We start from the raw sequence: 17,765 nt of genomic DNA on the forward strand, positions 1-17,765 counted from the left end.
CTTTTGTTGCCCCTGTCCCAACGTTTTTTGAGATGCATTGCTGCCATCAAATTCAAAATGAGATCTTCCATGAAATGGTAAAATGTGTCTGTTTTAACATCTAACATGTTGTTTGTTGTTGGTTTGTCAATACAATATAAGTTTATGAATCATTGCATTGTTTTTTGATTTACAATTTACATAGCGTCAAAGTGTTTTTTGGAAGTGGGGTTATATCAGCATCAGGGTAAGGCAAAATGTTGACCTTGTTACTTTAAGCTTTAGGAAATCATTTCTCTGAACAAGGTAAAATAATAAAGACCTCCTACATAAAATGAGTATATTTAGGACATGTGTTAGCATTCTTTAGCTGTAGTATACCTAGCTTATACAAAACAAACATTTGTGTCAGTAACTGTATATGATGTTGTATTTAATAAATCAACAAATCAAAGCCCTGCCATTGTGTAGCCTGAGGGGGATTGTCCCTATATATGAGACCATTGGCTGTGGGGCTGGTGATACAATCAATCATCAAGTGAGCTGCTCAGGGCTTGGAGCAGAGGTAGGCTGTCTAACTCACAGAACTGGTACCATGTAACAAATATTCTACTTTTTGAATAGGTGTGTGCTTTGTTTGTAGGATGATTGTTTTAAGCCCCGCTTTTTGCCACACGTGTCCTGGAACATTAAATTTGAGGACTTCACACTGATCTCCATATCACTACAGCGTAAGAACGCCTCTGATTGGTGCAGTCAAACTGTCCATCAAAAGGAGCGTCCACTCACACGCAGCATTGCATGGTGGGGTGGGCTGATCCAGTGTGTACAGTATGCTGCAAAACTGTTGATATTTTTCTCATCTGAAGCCGTTTAAGAAGATCGAGACGAGTAAGTGTCGGCGTCCTGCTCCAGACAGGTAGGAGCGGGTAAACCGCTGGCGGGGAAACCAGATCTGTACAGATGTGTCAGTTATCACGCGCACAAACACCCAGGAAGCTTAGAACAAGTAGTTACTCCGCTGAAACAGACTGTAACAGTCGTTATCGAGCCTTTGTGGTGTAGCCTGCACCTCTTCGGTGACCTTTGACAGGCGGACAGCGCTGCAGATAAAAGTTAAGTCAGGGATGTGTTAGCAAGGCCAGGCCAGTGTGAGCACTTTGCAAACCGGGGGAGGGGAGGGATATAGCTGAGATGAGAATTTTCTCCCACATCGATGAAAACGAAAGTGATTTCTATCACATTATGTGACTGAACAAGTGTGTATTTGTGTCAGGATGAACGCATAATGGTGTTATTTTCGTAGGTTGAGGTCGTTTAATAGGTCGCCTTCTCCGACAGTAACATTCATCATCTGGTTAAGTGCTGCGTTTCGTTACCACTGTAAAACTGTACAGAATATAGAACACCACTTCCGGTCCGATCAGGAAATAAAAGTATGGACTTAAATTAATAAATACATGATTTCATGTGAATTGTATTTTATAATATTTAATAATTTTCCTATCAGATACATTTCAGATACACTACAGTCAGAGCAATAATGACTAATTAATGATAATTTTGCAGAGAGCTCAAATTAAACATGTGCTCACCCCAAAGATGTGGAACTCTAGTTTTGATTATTTGGCTTTTTATATACTGGGTGCAAAACTGCTCCATTTATGATGAACCAAGGACTGCCAGGTGTCCCAGGCTGCTGTCTATAATGTGGTCTATAGTGAATTTCATAGACAGTCCTAAATGTGGTGGCACAAGTTCCAGCAGCTTGTATAAGGGTATATACCAGTCTATGTGTACACAATAGTGTGCAACATATATAATATCGTCTATCTATATTATCTATGATTTTTTTTGTTATTTTACTATTTAACTTCCTGTTTATTTGTATGCTATTCGTAGCTTTTAGTATTGTCAAAATGTAGGCTATATGTATTGGCTTTACACATATTTAAAACGATTCCTTCTCCGGGTGGTTGTCACTAAAGTTTTATTTAAAGGATTTGACTTGAGGGCCCCTGAGATACTGCTGCAAAATAAAACAAGCTGTGTTTTACCCATCATCAGCAGATTGTCAGTGGTCTGTGTGCCTCAATGTGTTCCTGGCTGCAGTCTAGAACATGTCTGGTCTACCTAAACTTTAAATGGCAGCGCTTTTATTGTGAAAAGCCCTTCCTGTGAGCGCGCGCCTCAGCGGGGCGGGCTTGCCGCAGGCTGCGTTAGCTCAGCCAGTGCTGAACTGTTATGATGTGTCAATAAGTTAAAAAGGTGGACAGCACCGATGATGAGAGGACCCCCTCGGTTCTTGAGCAGGATATTAGAGGTATGTTCAGACATTAAGGGAGCGTTCATGACAGAGAACTTGTGCTTTTATCGATGTAACGTTAGAACCCGGTCGCTGTTTTGCCAGCCTCTCAGTCAGTCACTCTGAAAAATTGTTATTATCGCTGGACATGATGTCCGCCTGCCGACTTTCCATTCTGTATTAGTTGGTTTAACATCGACATTTCATTGATAACCGCTGTCGGAGAGACATTCGTGACAGCGTCGCTGAGGATCCTTCAGCCCTGTGTGGAACGCCGTATGAAATAAACGGCAAAGCAACTGTTCCTCAGTGAGCTATGACTTGCCCCCTCTTCCTCTCCGCATCAAACAGCCTCAGACCTGCGTTGTATGTCAGCGAACACTCCAGCAGCACAAAGAAGTGTTTTAACCACAGTTTAGTTACCGGCTGCTGCCAGCAGCGGGTCGACGAGCTTATACTGATTTGGAAACCATTGCATGTTAAAACCGTGACACGTCCAGTTAGCAGGCTGTAGAGCTAGCAAGCTAACTAGCTACTTTTATTCCTAGTAACACAGCTAGGAAATGGAGCTACTGCTCTGCAAAACACTGCCCACAGATGCATGTGCCTGCACAGAAAATCCCCACTTTAATTAACCATTGTGGATGTTTTTTCCTCGGACCCGGAGACATTTCGGCGACAGTGTCATCGGGGAGTTTGACAGGAGTGAAATATCCCCACTACTGTACTGTACTTGGGTTTTCTCCTCCAAACCAAAGCAAGATGGACTCTCATTCGGCTTGTCTGTCTTGTCAGAGCTCAGATCGACATTTTGCACGGAGATGAAAATGTGTGCTTGGAGGTAGGGACACGCTGTGTTGGTGAGTGAGTCGTTTATTCGCGTAGCTCACACATTTTGTGCTGTTATTGTGCGCGTCGAGCTCGATAGTGTAGCTCGAGACTTCACTCCCAAGACATGCAGTCCGATCGGGCATCAGCAGTTTCACCTGAGAACACAACCAAACCTCTGCGCAGCTTGATAGACACCGCAACAGTGCCTGCTTCATCTGGGCTGGTTAATGTTGGTGGAATGCATCCAGTGGTCGCAGGGTTTCGGCCTACATGTTTTGGTTTTGGCTACAAGGGCGGATCGACTGCGCGATTGAAGTGATCAGTTATCAGATCAGACAAAATGTCCCACCGTACTTTGAAGCTGATGAGGTCTCGTACTATACGATGCAACTCACGGACGCTCTATTAAAGTTGTTTTGCACACACCTTTCTTGTTGTAACACAATGTGCAGAGATGACAGTGTAACGCATGTCTGAAGAGCGGTGTCTTGTATTTTATAGGTCATCGTCATTGCATGACAAAGACAGTGGCAGTTCATCTCCATCACTCATACAGCATTTCCATAGTTTTTCCGGCAGTAAGTATCCTTGTTTTCCACTCGACTTCCATGCACACACGCTGACGTTGTCCTGAGTACAGTCATTCAATCATTCATTCATTGATTACTAATTCCATTTATCATGATTAGGATAGACATCCACAAGAAGTGCAAATAAAAATCCAATACATGAAAATATGTAGAGATGTTTAATTGTTGATCTTTATTAATTCTACTTTGTGCTGCATCTCAAATATTTCAATATACAAGTAGAAGGCAGTCTATAAGGTGAGAGGCTGCAGTATATATTATTATAGTTTAAGTTATTATACACATACTCTGTATTTAATGGAACACATGTGAGTTCATACTTACATACTAATAGATTGTAATTCCTGCTTTGTGTTTTGTTTCTAATTGTGTCACTACACAGGAGTTGTTGGGTACTGCTTAACAATGCAATGCTGTATTTTTCGATGTGAAGCCTGATGACACATTTTTTTGGTCAAATCATTAATTGTGTGACAGTCATAGATAGAGATGCTTTAAATTTAATCGATGCAAAGTGACAGGAGCTTGTCTTGAAACAAGAATGAGGTGAAATTTAAGTTATTGTTTATGGATTTTTACTCTTTGTTCTGCCATTTTATTATAAAATCCAAATTTAATTCCCTAAATAATGAGTTATAATGTTGCAACAAATGTGCATTTGTACAACTCCCTGATTACTGCAACACAATGCATATTACGTGGTATTTGTTACTCTCATCTGTCAGTGAAATGAAAACTCAGGTTGACTGTGTTCTGCTGTAGAGCTCATATGGACACAGTGTTTGTACAGTTGTACATGATACACATACAAATAGTTTTTCCTGTTGTGTTCTTATAATAAAAATTTAGAGGCAGCAGGACTAGTAAATTACCAATTTGAGCAACAACTAATCAAATTAGAACTACAAAACAACCGATCAGAACAGGCATACAAAACCATCAATAAGAACAGGGCTGCAAAACAATCTATCAGGGCAGGGCTCGGAAAGAACCAATGAGAAACCACCAACCAAAGAGCAGGGCTTAAATCTTAACTAATACTTTGTACTTAAGTATTATGACTGGAACCACACGCCGCCATGAACCATAGTCATGATTTATAAAAAGAAAAAAATGGTCTTATTGTGTATTAGTAATGGTGACACATACTATAGGGAGTTTGTCAGGGAAGATTCACAGTCATACTCCAGAAATTGTGGATTCTCAGAAGGTTTCAACTAGGTGGCGCCCAAAGCCACATCATCTTTAATGCTTTATTTCACCAAAAAATCCAAGTGTTTAGAACAATGTAATTTTAGATGTCATTTTTAATTGATAAGTTGCTCTTAATACCCAAGAATCTTCATTACATAAAACTAAGATTAAGATTAAGAAAACCTTTGTTTGTCCCACAATGAAGGGGGGGGCTGTTCATTGACATACAACGCAGGTCTGTGGCCGTGCACCGATACAGAAGCAAGTAATAAAATAATTATAATCAAATAAAATCTATATACATTATAAAGTAAACTACCAATAATATATACATAAGAGCAGGATACAGAACTATAACACAAATCTAACATTTCTATATATTTAAAGTTCTGCATCCTAGAAAAAAGCCTTTCGGGTCCTTTGTATGCTTGAAAGACAGTGTAATTCACATCTTGCATGAAATAGATTAAGTGCAGGGTATACAGCCATTCATCAAAGGTAGGGTAGGAGATTTCCTTCTGATGCACTTTTTGTTAAATGAGTGTAACTTCTCTTTACAATCCGATAGCAACCGATTAGTTCGGCAGTTTCGCTTTGAAACGAAGAATATGAATCATCTGTGGAAGCTATAAAACGCTAAAAACATCAGCCAATCCTACGAGGAGCACCTGCGCGTAGAGTTGGCTGGTTGTCACTCTCTTCCTGCTCTGCGCACACCAGAGAGGTACGTGCATGATGGCCGAAGTCACAGACTGGTTGGGAGGCGTGGCTTCGGGGTGATCTCAGAGAGAAAGGAGCGTTTGTTTACTTTCAAAATCTCCTACCGTACCTTTAAGCTTTGGACAGAGTTACTGAAATAATTTTCAAATGGAGTAAGTCTGGAACCATTAGTACTAGATAACAGAATAACTGAGAAAGAAAGGCCACCGAGAATTCAACAGTTACTGTACCAGAAGTTACCTCTCAGTAAAAGGCCAATGACAGCCCACTTGAAGTTTGGGAAATTGCTTTCCAATGACTATGAGAGCATCAAATAGTTTTCTGAATGATGAGACTAAATTCTGAGGCTGTTGCTGCTCTTTGTAGAGCTCAAAGCACTGTGTGGCCAACACTAGTCACTGCTCATTGTCCGGCTAAAGTTAGTTTTTTTATTCTGACAGTGTTATGGGCCAAAGGAGAGTGGTCAGAATTGTGGAAATGATCAATGTAACAAAGTACAAAGGGGTCCATGAAGAGAACCTGCTGATCAGTCAGTGGCCAAATAAAAGTGTTCAATCACATCTTCATCACTTAATTTCAGAGAAAGCATGCAAGATTTTTTTTTTAAATATTAAAATGTCATGTGCAAACAAATTTGTGTTAACCTTTCATTGGCCCAAAAGCTCTTAAAAAACAGCAAGTAGTCCCAGCACCAACTGTATTGTAGTTAGCTTAGTACACAAAACATGTGTTGTTTTAATATATTTAGGTATGTTGTGTTAAAATGTATACAAAAATGATTAAACTAAAGTATCAAAGCCTAAACACAAGGACGGCACGACATATAAAGTATATATATAAAGTATATAAAGTACAATGGTGTATCTTTATGTATTAGTGTGGCTGCATCTTTTGTAATTTGTTGACATGCTAAAGATTTACACAAACCTGCTTTGAGTTCTTCTTTTAACTCGCTCAGTGGCACTGGATATTCAAAACTATTTTACTAAAATATATTTCTAAGTCGGTGTCTAACTCAGCACTGTGTCTGCCATTCATAAACCAACATACCATTGCTTTTTTGCTTTAGGGATGATTCTCCAAGGCAGGAACATTACCATAATAAATAAGGTCTAATGAAATGATAGTCAGTTGGGGGATGACTTGGCTTCTTTCCTTGCTGCACCTGCAATTAAATTAATTAAATTAAACCAAAAAATAGACACAAGGGACAATTCAGAGCTTTAAAGACACCTTTGGCTTTAAATTGAGCCCAGGTTATGTCAAAGAAAAAATGTTCCTAACAGTAATAAGTAAAACTTATGTAATCATTTTGTACACAAGTATGACCTTTATAATTATTTGTTAAAGTAAAACTGGCCAGTAAATAGGGTTAACAATATGTCAGTTGGAAAACCTTACGTACATCATTGTTATGGCTGCAGCAAACTTTCAGGTATAGTCCCACAGTGTGCCCAAACCGTCGTTTTTATTGGTTTGTTTTTAGGTGCGGTAGTACCATGAAGGGTGAAGGAAGGGGCAAGGAACTACCTGTTGCTGGGGAGGTCACCGGCAAACGTCCCAAACGCAAATGTCTGCAGTGGCACCCACTTCTATCCAAGAAGGCTCTGGATTTCTCTGAGGAGGAGGAAGAAGAAGATGAGGAGGAGCTGGAGAAGGTAAGTTTGGTTGGTGCTGTCTATGAACTGAACAAGTAATCTGCCAGTTGATCACATTAAAGGGATGGAAAATTTTGGAAATTGTTTTTTTAGCAGTCAGTGCTGTGCAGTCAGGAGCGGGATTCACAGGTGCAGTGTGGAAGCACTACAGCGGAGGTGGAGGAGGATTCAAATGAGCAGCGGGCACGCCGACCAATGAATGCCTTCCTGCTTTTTTGCAAACGTCACCGTTCCCTAGTGCGGCAGGAACACCCTCGCCTGGACAACCGAGGGGCTACCAAGATCCTAGCTGACTGGTGGGCTGTGCTGGAGCCCAAAGAAAAGCAGAAATACACTGACATGGCCAAGGAGGTGAGACTGCTCTGTGTTTCTATACTCTGATCTTCTTCTGTCGGTTACATTGAGAGCAAGAGAGATTTCATTGTTAAAATCAAACCTCACCTCCACAGATAATACTTAGGTGCTTTGTAACAAAAGGTTTTGCTTGTAATCAAACCAAGTGTGTTTCCTTCCAGTACAAGGACGCCTTTATGAAGGCTAACCCGGGCTACAAGTGGTGTCCTACCACCAGCAAACCAGTTAAGAGCCCTTCCTGTCAGCTGGTCAGCAATCCCCGCAAAAAAGTTTGGTCCTTCTCTTGCAACTCATCCAAGGACTCCACTGCCAAAAAAGTGCCCAAAACTGACAGCATGCCACAGTTAAACTTTGCCATGGCAGGTGTGTAATGTAAGATGTCATAACTCTGATGTAACAGGATTGGGATTGTTTTTGTAACTTATGTCAATCATCGTCAGATCCTACGAAAATGGGAGGCCTTAGCATGCTGCTGTTAGCTGGGGAACATGCCCTCACAAACAGAGAGGTAGGTCATCGTCAGAGGCCACCTCTGGTTGCATCTTTGCAATGCACACATTATCCATTAGGTGGCCTCAAATGTTCATCATCCATTGTATTTACATTTACATTTGTTTTTACATCATGATTCTATTTATTTTTTATTATTTAATGGACGAACTAACATTTGATTGTTTACTTATTTAGATCCCTTCAAGCACTAAACCTAGTTTACCTGACACAGCCAGTGAGGGGACCTCCTTCCCAGAGGATAAGGAAGAGGTACTGTACATCCTCAGTATACTGGAGATCAAATACTTTGTCAAAATCGGGTTGTATAAGTTTGTTTGTTGTTTTTGATAAACAAACAAACTTCATGATTCATTTTAGATAATTTCCTCGAGATTGACATTTTGACTTGTGGCTGATCACACATAAAACATATGTGTTACTTTACTGACCTCATGACTGACCTGCTTTTATACCTTTTAATCTACAGATGTTGTCTGGGACAATACCAAACAGAGTGCCTGCCATTACTGAAAGCAGGGTCCAGGCTCCCCTTTCCCCAGCAGCAGAGGTACCGAGTTGTTTACACCCCAAAGCTAGATTTTAAATATAGGCTCTCACAGAAAATAAAATAAATGATCATCAATTTTGCATGTTTAGATAAACGCAGTGTAAATATAAATCCTTATAGGGGTGATGCTAACACTTTTACCACAAATTTTAGGCCCGACGCTGCCCTGCTTTTAGCATGCTAAGTTCTGAAATCGGCTGACTTAAGATTAGTGATACCAGTAAGCATTCAAGTCTACATATATTTGTTTACAATATAGAGATTGGAAGGAGATTGACAAAGGGTGGATTAGTAGTCACAGCTGGCTGCATGGCTGCATGCAAGAGAAAAGAAAAACACGGCTGTTTACCTTGTTACTTGTGAGTCATCCTGCATCTTGTTTTGATCCATGCATCCTAAGAGACCTGTTTGTAAGTGACCTTCACAGACATTTGGCAATTCAGATGTCTGAGGAGTAAAAGACTTCAATATTGTTGTATTGATTTCTATTCATTCCTGCTATAGCAGTATAGCATGGTCATCAGTGACAACGTTGTGCAGGTTATGTTATATTGAGAAGGAAAAATTCTACCGTCATCATTTACTAACTTTGCAGCACTGTATTGATAAGCATTTAAAGAGTTTATTTCAAGTGAGGGAACCACCTATTTTTAGCTAGTTATCTTGTATCATCTCATATAAAAGACTGATTAAATTGCTTGATTCTTCTAGTTGTTGTGAGACATAAAAAATAAGCCTGTTGAAATACTGTTTTAATTGTTTCATACAGTAGGCACGGCAGCTGAAAGAATAAGGTTTAATGAAATAAAAAAGTGTAACTATAGTAAGATCTGGTAAAGCCCTGTTGAGGAAGCTGTGATACTGGGATGATATACTGAGTTGATAAACACTGTTTTGTGACTGCTTTTCAGGCTTTGTAAAGTCAACAAATGAATAATACACGCCACAGGATGGCTAGGTTTAGCTAAGAGACTGAACAGAATTTATTTTTTTACCAAAATAACATATTTGTTGTCAATAGTAGCACCAATGTTGCTGGATAGTGTAAGCATGTGCAAGAAAGCTAAGCTGTGTGATCTCATATACAGGTGACAGAAAATGAGACTGTAGGTTCACAGTCATCGCTGTCTGTGGCACCTGAAGGGAGACCATGCAGACAGTCTGCTCTCTTCCAGCTTGCTGAGGTAAGACGGTTCTCATGTAGTGCATGCATTTAATAACTAGAGAGTCTTAATTTGCTAATCTTTCAGTTTAGGGGATTCTGATATAATTTTATTGATATACTGTTAATTCTTCAGTCACCTAACAGTAAAATTATACATTTAAATGTGGTATCAAGTATGGCTTGGCAGAATTCAAATTTTGGAACAACCTTCATTCAAAGTTATTGAAATTGGTGGGCAAGGGTCACTGAAACATCACAAAACATGCTATAAGTGACATAATGTTCCTCAAAAACTCTTTTTTTTTTTTTAAATTCCTTCACTACATAGAGTTTAAGTTGTCAGAACACTTATTACACAAGCTCTTTTTTAACTCTGTGATTGGCTTGTTGCTGCCATTAGCTTGTAGTGGGCTAAGTTTATCATTGTTTTTTTGTTTTTTTTAATATGATCTCAGTGTTCATGGTGGCCAGATGCACACGTTACCATAAAACACACACACACACACAATAGAAACACCAAAAAAGAATGACAAGAGGGAGTCTGTCACTGTAGTATTCTAATCCCATGCTGCCTCGTCAGAGAATGTTCATTAGTTCAGTGTTGAATATTCATCAGTTTAACATTAATTTGTTTGTTGTGTTTCATAAGATGTGTTTAGCATCTGAAGCTGGAAAAATGGACACAGCTGTGTCACAGTCAGAGGACAGCTCCTCCACAGAATCTCTGCAGCAAACTACCATCAAGCCAGAGATCAAAGAGGAGAAAGCAGACGCTGACCCCTGTCCTTCCTCCTCTCACACGTCAGCCCTCCTACCTTCACCCTCCTCTGTCACTTCTACCTCCACTGATGCCATTGTCACACAATTTAGCAGCCAAAATGCACGTGTCAAAAAGAGCAAGAAAAAAGATGTGGCCAGGCCAAATGAAGATGATGAGGTCCTTTGTTCAGAAAAGAAGATAGTCAAGTGTAACCATGCTGAATCAAATGAAGACAGTGTCTGCAGTACAATTGAGGCGGTGGCCAAGGGTGCCTGGATAGACACAGAAGGGAAGCCCACAAAAAAGATCCCTAGCACTCTTATTGTTGGAAACTCTGGTTTGCCCAAAAAGAAAAGCAAACCTAAAACCAAGACATTTATTAAAGAGAATATACGGGAGTTGGATGACAGCAGCAGGCAATGTGGGCAGTACACCTCTTCAGAGGTGGAGATGAAGATAGAAAATGCTGACGTTAGCCCCCAAAAAGAAGAAGAAGAAGCAAATATAGAAAGCACAGACCTCCAAGGGTGCATGGCTGAACCACATCACTCTCCCTCCAGCCATTCACCTGCTAAGCTCAAAGAGGAGGACAAGGGGAAGGAGAGGTCAGGTGATCCATCCTGTGAGTCCAACCCTGGCTCCAGAAAATCAGAGCGGAGTTGTAAAGGCGCCTTGTATAAAACTCTAGTATCTGAGGGAATGCTAACTTCACTGAGAGCCAATATTGACCGAGGTATGCAAGAGGACACTGTTTACATTCTGTCGGTGGTTCTCAGTTGTCTGACTGATGTATATTTGTTTGTAGGTAAAAGAGGTGCTTTCCGTACTTCTGATCATGATGCTAACTGGAGTGATGACAGCTGGACAGTTGCACAGATGGGACCTAATAACCCCAAGAAGCTGAAAAAGTCCAAGTCCAAAGATGAATCTTCACAGGGGTGAGATGCATCTTGTACTATTTCCCACAATAACAATATTGTGCTGTTTTAGCTTATAGCTTGTCCCTCAGGTTTTTTTCATGTAATCCCGTTTACACAAATTGAATATATATATATAAATACAGTATATTTTTCATTTGAGTCCCTCATCCAATAGCCATGTTTTTTTAAGTGTGAGTTTACATTTACATCTTTGATTTTGCCAGCATTTATTTAGCAGAAAATATTCCCATAGAGAGCACATAGCCCATAGGTAGAGCACATTTACCCTGCAGCACACCTGTAGAAAGCCTCTAGATCAGTCAAAAACAGGAAGACATGACATGTAGAATAACAACGTTCCGATTTGATTTGTTTGTATTTACAGATGGACAGCTGTGTGTTTAAAGTTAGGTTGATTCATTGATCATATAATCAATCATGTAAAACTGTGAACTTCATTTGTCAGCCTAGGGAAACTGGAGGAGGAGTTTGAAAAGAAGTTTAACAGTCTGCCACAGTATAGCCCAATGACATTTGATAAGAAGGGCACTACTGTGGCAAAGAAAAAGAAGATGGACAGTCCCACTGTCGCAGAGGATGCCTCAAAAGTTGGAAAAGGTAAAAACAAATATTAAATACTCCACTGAATCAACACTATGACTGTTAAATATCTCCTCATCTCATCCATGCTCTGTTTGATGTTAAGTTCTGTTTTTCACGTTTACATGCGCAGACCTTTTCTTTGTAAAACATTTTGCCTCCATAACATAGCATTTCCATGCTCTTTTTTCTTTGTTTTTTTGCTATATCAGGACCATCTCCATCTCAGAAAAAGACTTCATTCCACAAGATTGTTAGGAAGCACAAACACAAAAAGGAGAAGCCAGGTGCAGTGGACAAAGGTGAACTAGAATCTTGATGTCTGTGCATTATGTAGCCGTGTTCTTAACCGTTACCATCTCAATCTAATCTCTTAAAATGATCTATTCAAATGTTACCGTACTATGAAAGAACCTTTTACTTTATAAAACATGCCATTATTTTGTAGTAAGGCGTATATGGCTATGTGACAGAGTGAAGTCTGTGATGGCTGAACATCACTCCTAGTGTCTACTTGCACTTTTTATACTAAAGAAAAACATGTGTATTCAAAAGGAAGATCCATTAAGATTTAACTGCTGATGCCAAGCACAGTGACCAGTGTCTGTTAAAGTGATAGTGATACTGAACAGATGAATATGATGCTGATGCCTTTGTGCCTTCCATTTTCTGATGTATATAGTCACATGACTGAAATCTATCTGGTGTTTCTGTTTTTCCACAGCAGTGGTACAGACGGATTCCACCATGCTGGATTCAGCTTCAAAAGCCAAATCATGTGCCCCCATTGCCATAATGTGCCCAGATGTCCAGGGCACCACTAGCATGGAGATGCTAGTTGGTAGCCAGAAGAGGAAGGCTAGGAAGACCAAGATCACACACTTGGTGCGCACAGCTGATGGCAGTGTGTCTCCAGCCGAGGGTGAGTGATGAAGGATTAATAAATTGATGAGTCTGTGTGGGAACAAGGGATATCCCATCACATCCATTTTACAGGATGCTGTGTAAGCTCTTTGCCTGTAGTATACTCAGTTTCAACATTTTATATGTTGTTGATACTTTCATAAATGTGATGGGAAATCAAATGATAACAGAATATTTACAGTGCTTCTGAGATTTGTGTTTGTGTTTTTTTTTTTGGCTACAGAGGAAAAAATTAGGGACCTGAACCAGGAACAGGATAAGAAGCCATTTCCCCAACAGAATTTATGCAATGAAAAAGGGTGCTACAGTACTCCCAGATCTGAGGAGGCAGAGAGGAGCACCGTACCACAAGAGCTACCTGCATTCTTCAGTTTGGCAGCCCTCGCTGAAGTAGCAGCCATGGAAAATGTTCACAGGTAGACCCCGTAACACTAAGGAGCACATTATGTGGCTGTAGTATATGCTAAAATAATTTTTACCTGATGTGAAATTCTGATGTAAAACTCTTCTCTGATGTCTTGTTTCAGAGGCCAGAGAGGTTTAGCTGAGAGTCAGAAGAAAGAGCTCACTCAGACTCCAGTTCTCATCTCCTGTGCTGATCAGTGAAACTCTACTGCTGCTATGGAAAGTGAAAACATAGACATTGGCAGTGGAGCTTTACTTTCCTCAGTGGGAACTCCACGCCACGGGGGGTCTTGATCAGGACTTTGAGCAGACTCCACCTTCCCTCTCGTGGGTGAATTTGCTTGAGCTGGGATTCATGGTGGGGAGACATAGACCCTCTCCTCCTCCTCTTCCTCCCTGGTCCTTATTATCTCAGTGTTTTCCCTGAAGCCTTCCTTTGGTTCGAGGGGGGTGCCTTTCTTAAGACCTCACTCCCCTTAGATGCTCCATTAGGGCCTGTGGAAGAACCAAGCTGTCCCCCAGTGCATGGCTTCCCTTATAGAGATGGATGTAATGGGTTTATTGTGCACAGTTTTGTCATATAGAGGCCATTTTAAGGTCAAGTCTCGCAATTGATAAAATAGCATTTTAGGTAGGGAAAACCCAACACTGCATTTGTTTTATAGACAAACAGCTTTCTGTCACCTTTTTACCTCACACACACCTGCTGAGTTCCTGCTGCCTCTGGTACCTCTGTGTTTGAATAGCTTGTGTTCCTTGCGTTCCTTCCAGCTTCAACCCAAAATGACTTTAACCAGGGTAAATTATCACGATGGATAAACTTTCATTACCAATAACTTGCTTAGTGTTTCCCTGTGGTACACTAATGTGGTGTACTTAAACTATGAAGACGTCATGGTTGAGTTTTTCATATGTATGTTAAGAAGACGCTACTGCTGTTGCTAACAGTAAACGGTGGCTATTAATAATCTTAGACTGAATCTGACGAGTAGACCTGTGCATATTCTTGCATTTGACCTAAAGTTAATTCTAGCTGAGGATATTTGTCCTGTTTATCTTTTTGTAGTAGGTTCACAGTGTCTCTGTGAGCAGTCAGTCTGCTTACGTACTGCTTCTTGTGCTGGGGATGTTTGTGATTCAAATATAGCCTTAACCTTCCCGCCCATGCCCTCTTTGTCACCACAAAGCCCTCAACTTAGCTTCTTGCTTAATGCCATCACAGTCCCAAAGTCAGTTTTTTGAAGTTTTAAATAGTGAAATGCAGTTTTTGTTAATACTTGATCTTATTGCAGTTTGCGTAGCAATTAGAAAGATTCATTCCTTGTGTGCGACTTCTTTCAAGTTTATTCCATAAAAACTGCACTAATCTATAGCTGATGTTTGAGTTAATCATGGAACGGTAAGGAAATGCCTCGTCTCCACCAGTCACAGTGTTCTGGCACCATGCTGCGTCTCAGTAGCATCTCAGGACTTGGCTAAAGCCAGCTACAACACATCTGGATTATTTTTTGTCTCATTAAATGAGCAAATTGGTCAAAAACAATGCAGAAAATATTTTAGAAGCAAATGTGTCACAATCAGACAGTGCTGTGCTCTGGTTATGCTTAGAGCAAATGGAGATAAGGCGTGTAGTAACTCCCCCTTTGTTTCCTATTGGCCTTTTGAGATTTATTCCCAAGTATTGGTCTACTCAGAGGTGACCTGTGGTCAATAGTTTGATTTGTAGAAATAGGCTTTTATTTTATTTTTATTTTATTTTATTTTATTTTTTTTGTCAAATCATTCCACTCCATTCCTCAGTCTTTATAGTTTATCAGCTGTTGAAATACAGAAGGTTGCTGTTAAGCTGCAGGTTTGTTGTCTTCCCAGGAGCTGGTGGAACCTGTACAAGCTGCTGCCACATGCTAACTAAGAACTGTGCAGTTTCTCCAGTAAAACCTCTCACCTTCTATTACCAGCAGCCCTTTGCCCCTCTTTGTAGACCAGTACTTCATTTATCACATCTTAGATTCATCCACATTTACTGTATAACTTTTATAGCTGTTTGCTGTATATTTCTTAATCTTCTTTTCAAGTGTGTGCATTCATGATGTCCTTTAACTAGGTCCTGTATTAATTTCAATGTTTTTTTCCTGAGGTCAAGTTTACTGGATTAAGACTGTTGTCAAAAAGATCAAGCTCAGAGATGATGAATGCATCTGTGCTTACCTGGTAAGCCAGTCGGCACTGTGAACGGTTGCACCATCTTTAAACAACGAGCTGATCTTTTCACCTCTGGAGGTGTATATGTGATTACAACTGCATCGCCGTTTTATGGATAAGTGTTTAAATGTGTCAAGACTGCTTTCTAAACCTCAACGACAGGATGTACAAGTTAGCAACAAATGGGTCTTAAAGAGCTCATGCATCTTTAAATAGAATATTTTCTTAAGTCAATGCATTGTTACTTAGTAATAATGTTTCCATATGTAGGCCCTTGTGTGGAAATAGTGCTGTACATGCAAAAAATATGATTCCTCTAAATTTGTGCTTAAATTCTAAAAGTAATTGCATGTTTCCCAGTTAAGCGTAAGGAAACCACAGTATGCTTTACGATAATCCTAATTATAATCCATATATATATATATATATATATGTATTTTTTCAGATAGAAAGGAAAGTTACATTACGGATGCCATCATCCAAGCAGTAAACTGTATAGTTCTTCCACTGGTGGACATGAGAGTAGACAAAGAAATTGTCTTCCCCCAAATAGAGATATATTTGCTTTTAAGCAGAGAGTTTATTGACATTTGCCAAAGAAAGGGAAAGGTATATATTCAAGTGTAAATCCTGTTGGGAATAAAAGAAAGCTGGCATCACAGTTGCACTGGATTTTTGTAGGTGTTAAAAACTTCAGGTAACAATATCAGCACAATTCATCCTGTGTATCTAATGGGATCTTCTCGGTGTTTGGACCCAGAGTTGGAATGAAGTGTAACAAAAGGGCACCACTTAATGCCTCTTTTAATATACAGTATTTGCACCTTATGACCCAAACCAAAATAATCATGGTCTTTGAAGAAAATCTATAATTTTTACCCACTCTATGGAAATTATGCATTTTAGCTATTCTATATTTAAGAGGAGCCAGACAAAAATACACATCTACAGAACAGCCATAATTCTGTCATTTCACCATCCCCTCACTTTTTCTATCTAGAAATGCTTCTATAATGTTGAAATTCCTATATTAGTTATCTAAATTACTATAATACCCTTTTGTGCTAGTACTGTCTTCTTGAATGTAATCATTTTGTACCTGTATTTTTCTAATTCAGTCTTGATTGTACTGTATGTATGCTATGATGGTATACTGTTCCTTAGGTGCATAGTTTGTTACAACCAATGGTTCTCATGATGGGATAGCTGCTCTGCTGTGTACCATGTGACTGATAACTGAGAGATTCTTGCATTATGTGGGACAATATCTTTCCCTGGTTTGCTACTTCTTTTTCCTTGCAGTAAAAGTGAAAGTCTGTTCAGGACAGTTTTTAAAAACAGGGACACTCCTGCAATCAGATAGCGCAATTGAATGCTTGAGTCAACTTATTTATTACTATTCCTTTTATTAGGTTTAATTAAATAAAAATAAAAAAACAATGAAATAGACAACTGAATATGCATCCGTTTATACATGAACATGTATAAGATTATCTACCCTTTACTGGAATGTAGATCATGGCTTCTTTTTCTTTTTGATTTGTTTGTTGTTTTGTTTTTTGCGATGCCAGATCTTTAAAGTCTCTCTTCTCTGATAGGTTGTACATCATGTGCTTTTTCTTATTTATGTTACTAGTAATCATCATGGCACACATGTATTTTTGATTGTTCAAGCCCAGTTGTTAAATGCAGCCTTGCCTTACTGGAACCCTAACTACGGGTGGGATCCCTCAGCCACCCAGCCCCCTACTTCACCCAAGTCCTATGTCATAACACTGTTTGCTGATGCAACTATTATTCCTTTTTCACCTTCTGCTGACACAACTATTACTTCTTGAACACCTATTAAAATAACATCTATTACATCTGTGTATCTGTGTGAAAAGAGTCTGTTGTGTATTTCTTTAGTCCCTCTATAAACAATATTGCATCTACCATATATTTCTATAGATTGTATGACTATACAGTGTCATTTCTATATATAGAAATGACGATGCCTTGTTTATTATCATTACAGAGTAATATAGTGTAATACAGTGTCAGTAATATAGTAATATAATACAATCGATACACTGATAAGACATGATAGCTGCCTGTC

The 17,765-nt window shown here is 39.5% G+C and overlaps 1 protein-coding gene across 7 annotated transcripts; it reads left to right on the plus strand.

Moving 5' to 3' along the window:
• The first annotated feature begins 781 nt into the window (after positions 1-781).
• On the plus strand, positions 782-17,096 carry bbx (BBX high mobility group box domain containing). Of its 7 annotated transcripts, XM_028421784.1 has the most exons (17): positions 860-870; positions 2,240-2,302; positions 3,617-3,693; positions 7,106-7,277; positions 7,371-7,628; positions 7,793-7,994; positions 8,072-8,139; positions 8,319-8,393; positions 8,611-8,691; positions 9,780-9,875; positions 10,506-11,349; positions 11,422-11,554; positions 12,003-12,154; positions 12,349-12,438; positions 12,861-13,058; positions 13,284-13,476; positions 13,588-17,096. In XM_028421784.1, the coding sequence occupies exons 4-17, from the start codon at positions 7,119-7,121 to the stop codon at positions 13,664-13,666; spliced, it is 2,628 nt and encodes an 875-aa protein (XP_028277585.1). In that variant the 5' UTR covers positions 860-870; positions 2,240-2,302; positions 3,617-3,693; positions 7,106-7,118; the 3' UTR covers positions 13,667-17,096. The 7 variants fall into 7 exon arrangements, with proteins under 7 accessions (XP_028277586.1, XP_028277588.1, XP_028277585.1 ...); XM_028421785.1 differs by lacking the exon at positions 2,240-2,302 and having other exon boundaries at positions 782-898; XM_028421787.1 differs by lacking the exon at positions 2,240-2,302 and having other exon boundaries at positions 794-870.
• Positions 17,097-17,765: the final 669 nt, after the last annotated feature.

Source organism: Parambassis ranga, chromosome 14, assembly GCF_900634625.1.
Source record: "Parambassis ranga chromosome 14, fParRan2.1, whole genome shotgun sequence".
Taxonomy (NCBI): Eukaryota; Metazoa; Chordata; class Actinopteri; family Ambassidae; genus Parambassis; species Parambassis ranga.

Bases quoted from the DNA above. Each gene is read 5' to 3' on its own strand.
- bbx (XM_028421785.1), top strand. From the start codon at position 7,119: ATGAAGGGTGAAGGAAGGGGCAAGGAACTACCTGTTGCTGGGGAGGTC. The intron at 11,350-11,421 runs GTATGCAAGAGG...ATTTGTTTGTAG, and splicing joins GAGAGCCAATATTGACCGAG to GTAAAAGAGGTGCTTTCCGT. The intron at 11,555-12,002 runs GTGAGATGCATC...TTCATTTGTCAG, and splicing joins AAAGATGAATCTTCACAGGG to CCTAGGGAAACTGGAGGAGG.